We start from the raw sequence: 8,776 nt of genomic DNA, 5'->3' as shown, positions 1-8,776 counted from the left end.
CAGGGAGCGAGAGATGGAGACACAGGGAGCGAGAGATGGAGACACAGGGAGCGAGAGATGGAGACACAGGGAGCGAGAGATGGAGACACAGGGAGTGAGAGATGGAGGCAGAGCTGAAGGAGTTCCACTAGATGGCCCATATACAAAGTCAAAATTATATATCGTAAAAAATCATGAAACAAAAATGTAAGGTTAGCAGTGTGGTTAAGGTTAATTTTAGGTTTAAAATCAGATTTTCTGACTTTGTGGCTATGCCAGCTAGTGACTACCCTGAAGAGATACCTCCAGTACATGAGTCATCCCAATAATGGCCAACCTGCTAACACTCCAGCCTCGTGTCCCTGAGGTAGTAGTCATCTTCCCTTTCTAAACTCCATCTGCTACTTTCAATCTGGGGAATTTGGATGATTTCCTCATTTGATATGCCTGTACTCCTAAATGACCTTAAGAGCATTAGACTAAATTCTATAATCAGAGAGGGATGGTGATATTTGTCCAGGGGGTTTCCTACAGCCTAAATCTTCTGTTTTATTAGAACTGCCTTCTTCTAAGTCTCTGGTGAGCATGTGGAGCGGGGAGGGAGAGCAGTGAGGTCGGTAGGGGCAGGACAGGAGAATGATGGCGGGATAGAGGCGGGACAGGGCGATGACGGCGTCCAGATGGAAACTGCTATGACTGAGTGGTTCTCTCTCCAGGGTAGACTATTTTAGGAGGCAGGGTTATTGGTGCAACACTTCTCTCTCCTCTGTTCTGTCCCCAGCTGAACCTCAGCTGTAAAAGTTGGCTCATTTCGAAATGGCAGAAATTCGAAATGGGAAAAATAGCTCATTCATCAAACCCTGACCTCTCTCTCTCTCCAGGCGTTTGGACAAGTCTACTCCAACCATAAGAAGGTGGCTGCAGATGGGGAAAGCAGGGAGGAGTCTCTGATCCAGGAGGCGGTGTGTAAGGAGGCCTATTACGAGCAGCGGGTCCTGGAGCTGCAGACGGAGCTCCGCCAGGCCCGTAATGTCCTCACCAACACCCAGTCAGAGAACGAACGCCTGGCCTCCATCACCCAGGAGATGAGAGAGGTGAGACGAGAAGAAGAGAGAGAAATAATAGATTCAGTTGCCACAATCTACTGTAGATACAAGTTTGCATACAGACTAATATACCCCATCTGCACCTGGTATTAAAATGCTTCCTGATATCTGGACGGGTGTAGCCTCGATGCACAAAAGACATATTGGCTGCGTTCACACTGGCAGCCCAATTCTTATCTTTTTCCACTAATTGGTCTTTTGACCAATCACATCAGATCTTTTCACATCAGATCTTTTTCAGAGCTGATCTGATTGGTCAAAAGACTAATTAGTGAAAAAAATATCAGAATTGCGCTGCCTGTCTAAACGCAGTATATGTAATCATAACTTGATTGAATCTAGATTTTAGTTAACCATCACTAACCATGACTGGATTAGTTTGTTGGACCATTTGTGATTGGATTTGATAATAGGTATAGACTGGGTATATGAGATCAGATCCTTACAATATGTGTATGAATGCAATCAAAATTACACTTGCACATGCTCAACTACACAATCGCTGGCACACACACACTCTTTCACCTTCACAAATAAAATCAAAGTTGATTTGTCACTTGCACAGGATACAGCAAGTGTAAACAGTAGTTAAATGCTTGCTTGCAAGCTTGTCAAGCTCTTCAATTTCTTCCTCAACAATGCAGTTCTATTGCACATCGGAAAAAAATAAATACACAAGAATATACACTGAGTGTACAAAACATTATGAACACCTGCTCTTTACATGAAATAGACTGAATCCAGGTGAAAGCTAGCTAGCTAAACAATGAACCAGCCCCAGCTAGCAATGAGGAATGAGCCCTGAAGCGGCCCTCTTCCAGGGGGCCAGAACTGATTGAATCGGCCCGGTGTCGGACTCGGCCCAAGTACTGAATGACTGCCCAGAATCGGCCCAAGTACATCGGACCGTTTTCGTCTACCGGAATTCAGCCGACTTTGACCGGCATCTTACCAGAATCCCCCCAGAAGCAGCCCGATGCAAATGTAAATAAATGTATACAAAATTACCAGATTGAGTCATTTTAAATATTACTATTATAAATTTTATACATACAAATTATACCCATCCACAAAAAAACATTTGGTCCGAAAAAATACCATACACCTGGTGACCGTGTCAGCGTGCATGCGCCTGGCCCGCCACAGGAGTCGCTACAGCATGATGGGACAAGGACATCCCGGCCGGCCAAACCCTCCGCTAACTCATGTGCGTCGCCTCATGGGTCTCCCGGGCGTGGCTGGCATGGGTCTCGAACCAGCATCTGTAGCAACATGCAGTGTCTTAGACCGCTGCGCCACTCGGGAGGCTCCATCCACAAAGTTTTTAATGCTTATCAATTGCCTTGCATAAAGTATCAAAATACTAAAATACTACACAGGACTCTTAAAGAATTTCATTTAAATGTTGATTGTATTTTTTGTTCACAGAAACAATGAGAAAATATGGAAAAATAAATATTGAAATGCTAATTATAAAAAGCAGCCCATGTAATCATCTGCCAGAGAGTAGCCCCAATCGGCTCGAGACCCGAGTAATATATTTGAGCCAGATAACTATCACCGGAATCGGCCCGAGCCTCAAGTAATATATTCATTTGGGCCAGATAACTCTCACCGGAATCGTCCCGAGCCCCAAGTAATACATTTGGGCCAGATGACTCACACCGGAATCAGCCCGAGCTCAATCCCCACATCCTAGCCATAAGTGATACTGCCGAAGGCGGCCCAGACGCCCACATGATGTCGGCCGAGTGCCCCGACTCTCAGCCGGAATCGGCCCAGATCCACTGTGCTAGCTGGGATATAACCCCAACTCATACTACTACCAATACAAACATTGTCATAGCTGTAGTATGAGGACTGTCAACACATACTGAACCGCTCATGTTATAGACAGAAGCGAGCTACATGGCAGACCAATCCGAACTCATCTCCCGGCATTTCTGCCCATCCATTATCTCAGCCAATCATGGCTAGTGGGAAGGTTCCTGTCTTTTTACATGTATAAACCAACAAGGCTTGTAATTTAACAATGGTACACAAGTTTGTTAATAAGGCACATGAAATTTCACATGTTCCAGAAGGTATTTCTGCCCCAAAATAAATGTTTACGTTCAAATGCCTCTCCTGTGAAGTAGCAACGTGTGACATACGCCTAGTTTCATGAAACGAGTCACATGTATAGTAAATTAAATACTGCAGTAGCTGTTTTCAAAGTATTTCTGTAATTTTCTTTTCATAGTTGGTGAAATAATCGCACAAAGTCATAGGGAATCCTATATATCCCACCTTGCGCTGCAACACTGCCTGGTTGGGGGCTGTACGCACCTGAAGAGCTGAGTGAAAGTTTATTTCTAGAAACGCTGTGCACAGGCATAAAAGTTGGTTTCATTTACTTACATTGTTAGTAGGTTACATTGTTAGTAGGTTACATTGTTAGTAGGTTACATTGTTAGTAGGTTACATTGTTAGTAGGTTACATTGTTAGTAGGTTACATTGTTAGTAGGTTACATTGTTAGTAGGTTACATTGTTAGTAGGTTACATTGTTAGTAGGTTACATTGTTAGTAGGTTACATTGTTAGTAGGTTACATTGTTAGTAGGTTCATTTTAGACAACACTGTACACATGCATAAAAGTTTGTCTAATTTACTTATTGTTAGTAGGTTACATGGCTGGTAAAAATTCTGAGTGGCTTGTACATTTTTTAATCTATCTGCCACAGTGGCTGGAGTACCAAAAATATAATTTTAGGCCAAGATCATTATCAGTAGTAATAAATTAGAGGGATACTGGTGGCAGATGTGTAATCAGGGTTAAAGTGAGTGAGCAGCAGGATAAGTATAATAAATTGTAGCAGCAGATACACATACCTGTACTAGCATTGAAGTGTTCCCAATTAATCAAACTTGCCCTCACTTGCACAATGTACACACCCATATATATTTGCTATACATCCAGATACTGTTTACTGTGGCTACTACACCACAGTTTCAGACTTGCGTGACTGCAGTGCTACCGATAGAACTCTGCTTGGCGTGTCCAGGCAGGACTAATCACACCCTGATGGTTTCAGCCCCTGTGGTGAACTGGCACAGATCAGGCTGATTTAACTAGCGCCATCTTGGCTGTCATATTGATGTGGTCCTGTGACTGCAACCCTGGGGATCTGGGCAGGCCTGAAATGACAGAGGGAGAGAGCAGGGAGTGCTCTGCTGGTGAGTGCTCTGCTGTGGTGTGATGGAGGGAAAGGTTAACAACCACTGCTGGTGAAAGGCAGATCATACTTGAGTATAACTTTTTGCCTCAAGGCAAATATATCAGACATTGGCTATAGTACATTTACTGTGGTTACAGGTTACTTGTTGCTTTAGTAATGGGTGAAATTTATGCTGCTGCACTGGGACTCATTGCACAGGGTACAGGCACTAGGTCCTGAGACTGGCAGCACGTGCCCATCATCCAGCTCTGGCGTCAGTGGCGTGACTCTCCTCTCACATCAGATCTGGCATTCCTCCCTTGCCTGAGAGCGCCAGCCGTGCCATCCGCCTGCCCTCTTGTCTGCGGAGGGACAGATAAGAGCCAATTATCGAGGAATGTGTATACAGTGAGTGTGTGTGTGCACATGCATGGATTTGCCTGTGTGTACTGTGGGTGTGTCAAGGTTGAGCCAGAGGTGAAGAGATTGAAATAACAAGAGGGGCAGGCAGGTTGAAAGGGGGCCCAGCCCCCCTCGGCAAGGTGGGGAGCTCTGTCTGACACAAAGAGAGGGAGACAGAAAGAGAGGGAGAGAAAGAAAGATAGAGGGACCTTTAGATTGAAGAGTTGTGTTCCCTTGGCAGGAGGGATGAAGGGTAGAATAATGAGGAGTGATTTCTGATTCACTGGCTGTTGAGGAGGAACAGGAGAAGGCCAGAGTGTAGCCCTACTGCAATCTAGGAGGGGACAACTTATCCAGAACGCTGCAGGCCGCCTGGTTTTCAAGTTCTCCCATGTCACCCCGCTCCTTCGCACACTCCACTGGCTTCCAGTTGAAGCTCGCATCCACTACAAGACCATGGTGCTTACCTACAAAACAGCAAGAGGAACTGCCCCTCCCTACCTTCAGGCTATGCTCAATCCCCACATCCTAGCCATAAGTGATACTGCCGAAGGCGGCCCAGACGCCCACATGATTCGGCGAGTGCCCGACTCTCAGCGTAATCGGCCAGATCCACTGTGCTAGCTGGGATATAACCTCCAACTCATACTACTACCAATACAAACATTGTCATAGCTGTAGTATGAGGACTGTTCAACACATACTGAACCGCTCATGTTATAGACAGAAGCGAGCTACATGGCAGACCAATCCGAAACTCATCTCCGGCATTTCTGCCCATCCATTATCTCAGCCAATCATGGCTAGTGGAGAGGTTCCTGTCTTTTTACATGTATAAACCAACAAGGCTTGTGTAATTTAACAATGGTACACAAGTTGTTATAAGGCACATGAATTCACATGTTCCAGAAGGTATTTCTGCACCAAAAATAAATGTTTACGTTCAAATGCCTCTCCTGTGAAGTAGCAACGTGTGACATACGCCTAGTTTCATGAAACGAGTCACATGTATAGTAAATTAAATACTGCAGTAGCTGTTTTTCAAAGTATTTCTGTAATTTTCTTTTCATAGTTGGTGAAATAATCGCACAAAGTCATAGGGAATCCTATATATCCCACCTTGCGCTGCCAACACTGCCTGGGTTGGGGCTGTACGCACCTGAAGAGCTGAGTGAAAGTTTATTTCTAGAAAACGCTGTGCACAGGCATAAAAGTTGGTTTCATTTTACTTACTTGAGTAGGTTACATTGTTAGTAGGTACATTGTTAAAGTAGGTTATCATTGTTAGTAGGTTACATTGTTAGTAGGTACATTGTTAGTAGGTTACATTGTTAGTAGGTTTACATTGTTAGTAGGTTACATTGTTAGTAGTTACATTGGTTTAAGTAGAGTTACATTGGTTAGTAGTTACATTGTTTAGTAGGTTACATTGTTAGTAGGTTCATTTTAGACAACACTGTACACATGCATAAAAGTTTGTCTAATTTACTTATTGTTAGTAAGGTTACATGCTGGTAAAAATTCTGAGTGGCTTGTACATTTTTTAATCTATCTGCCACAGTGGCTGAGTACCAAAAATATATTTAGGCAAGATCATTATATCAGTAGTAATAAATTAGAGGGATACTGTGGCAGATGTGTAATCAGGGTTAACGTGAGTGAGCAGCAGTGATAAGTATAATAAATTGTAGCAGCAGATACACATACCTGTACTAGCATTGAAGTGTTCCCAATTAATAAACTTGCCCTCACTTGCACAATGTACAACACCCATATATATTTGCTATACATCCAGATACTGTTTACTGTGGCTACTACACCACAGTTTCAGACCTTGCGTGACTGCAGTGCTACCGATAGAACTCTCTTGGTCGTGTCCAGGCAGGACTAATCACACCCTGATGGTTTCACGCCCTGTGGTGAACTGGCACAGATCAGGCTGATTTAACTAGCGCCATCTTGGCTGTCATATTGATTGTGGTCCTGTGACTGCACACCCTGGGGATCTGGGCAGGCCTGAAATGACAGAGGGAGAGAGCAGGGAGTGCTCTGCTGGTGAGTGCTCTGCTGTGTGTGATGGAGGGAAAGGTTAACAACCACTGCTGGGTGAAAGCAGATCATACTTGAGTATAACTTTTTTCCTCACAGAGCAAATATATCAGACATTGGCTATAGTACATTTACTGTGGTTACCAGGTTACTTGTTGCTTTATATGGGTGAATTATGCTGCTGCACTGGGACTCATTGCACAGGACAGGCACTAGGTCCTGAGACTGGCAGCAGTGCCCATCATCCAGCTCTCGGCGTCAGTGGCGTGACTCTCCGTTCACATCAGATCTGGCATTCCTCCTTGCCTGAGAGCGCCAGCCGTGCCATCCGCCTGCCCTCTTGTCTGCGGAGGGACAGATAAAGAGCCAATTATCGGAGGAATGTGTATACAGGAGTGTGTGTGTGCACATGCATGGATTTGCCTGTGTGTACTGTGGGTGTTCAGGTTGAGCCAGAGGTGAAGAAGATTGAAATAACAAGAGGGGCAGGCAGGTTGAAAGGGGCCCAGCCCCCCTCGGCAAGGTGGGGAGCTCTGTCTGACACAAAGAGAGGGAGAGACAGAAAGAGAGGGAGAGAAAAGAAAGATAGAGGGACCTTTAGATTGAAGAGTTGTTGTTCCTTGGCAGGAGGATGAAGGGTAGAATAATGAGGAGTGATTTCTGATTCACTTGGCTGTTGAGGAGGAACAAGGAAGAGGCCAGAGTGTAGCCCTACTGCAATTACGGAGGGGACAATTATCCAGAACGCTGCAGGCCGCCTGGTTTTCAAGTTCTCCCATGTCACCCCGCTCCTTCGCACACTCCACTGGCTTCCAGTTGAAGCTCGCATCCACTAACAAGACCATGGTGCTTACCTACAAAACACGCAAGAGGAACTGCCCTCCCTACCTTCAGGCTATGCTCTAACCCTACACCCCAACCTGAGCACTCTGTTCTGCCACCTCGGGTCTCTTGGCCTATGGGAGGGCAGCTCCCATAAGCCCAGTCCAAGCTTTTTTCTGTCCTGGCACCCCAATGGTGGAACCAGCTTCTCTCCTGAAGCTAGGACAGCAGAGTCCCTGCCATCTCCGAAACGCACCTGAAACGCTCAAAAGAGTATCGAAATAATCCCCCTCTCACCTCGACGACCCCCCCCCCCCCCCCCCCCCCTCCTCTGAACACAACAGACTTTGCTGATACGCTACTTTATTGAGGAAAAGTGTACTACTATGCCTGAGACCCTAGTTGTCCCACCTAGCTATCTTAAGATGAATCACTAACTGTCAGTCACTCTAGATAAGAGTGTTTGCTAAATGACTCAAATCGCAAATGTAAAATGGGCAGTGTGTAGCCCTAGCGCAGTACAAGAGGGAAGTATACAATAGTACACGCTTAGTAAGGTTATTATAGTTTTGTTGTGGTTTTCCATTAATGGCTTTCTACCCCTCCCCACCACCAGCCCAAAACTGCTCCTGTCTCTCTCTCCTGTCTATTTCTGTAGTTTCTCAAAGTCTTATTTTACATTTACATTATTTTGTCAACAGACAAATCAGAAAGCATGCTATGAGTTCCCATCTCTCTCTCTCTCAATTCAATTCATATTTTGTTTTTACATTACCAAGACAAGTGCAATGATAAATAACAAAAGTGAAATAAAAAATCCGAAATGAAGAATTAACATTACACAGACAAAAGTTTCAAAAGGAATAGAATGTCATTTTAAGACGATTGTACAGTGTTGTAAAACGATGTGCAAAATACTTAAAGTACAAAAGGGAAAATAGATATTAATTAATATGGGTTGTATTTACAATGGTTGTTGTTCTTCACTTGTTGCCTTATTCTTGTGCAACAGGTCACAATATTGCTGCTGTGATGTATTTCACCTAATATACAGATTGAAGTCGGAAGTTTACATAAACCTTAGCCAAATACATTTAAACTCAGTTTTTCACAACTCCCTGACATTTAATCCTAGTAAAAATTCCCTGTCTTAGGTCAGTTAGGATCACCAGTTATGTTTAAGAATGTGAAATGTCAAGAATTAATTATATAGAGAATT

General features: G+C 44.3%; 1 protein-coding gene across 1 annotated transcript in view; it reads left to right on the top strand.

Moving 5' to 3' along the window:
* Positions 1-8,776, top strand: part of LOC111977184 (protein bicaudal D homolog 2) — a 103,126-nt gene that overhangs the window by 39,821 nt on the left and 54,529 nt on the right. Inside the window, exon 2 of the mRNA XM_070447841.1 lies at positions 861-1,073. Within this exon, the coding sequence (XP_070303942.1) occupies positions 861-1,073 (213 nt within the window). The remainder of the gene's footprint in view (positions 1-860; positions 1,074-8,776) is intronic.

Source organism: Salvelinus sp. IW2-2015, linkage group LG17 (assembly GCF_002910315.2).
Source record: "Salvelinus sp. IW2-2015 linkage group LG17, ASM291031v2, whole genome shotgun sequence".
In the NCBI taxonomy this organism is placed as follows: Eukaryota; Metazoa; Chordata; class Actinopteri; order Salmoniformes; family Salmonidae; genus Salvelinus; species Salvelinus sp. IW2-2015.
The sequence above is the reverse complement of the archived record's forward strand: the minus strand, read 5'-3'. Positions and strand labels throughout refer to the sequence as shown.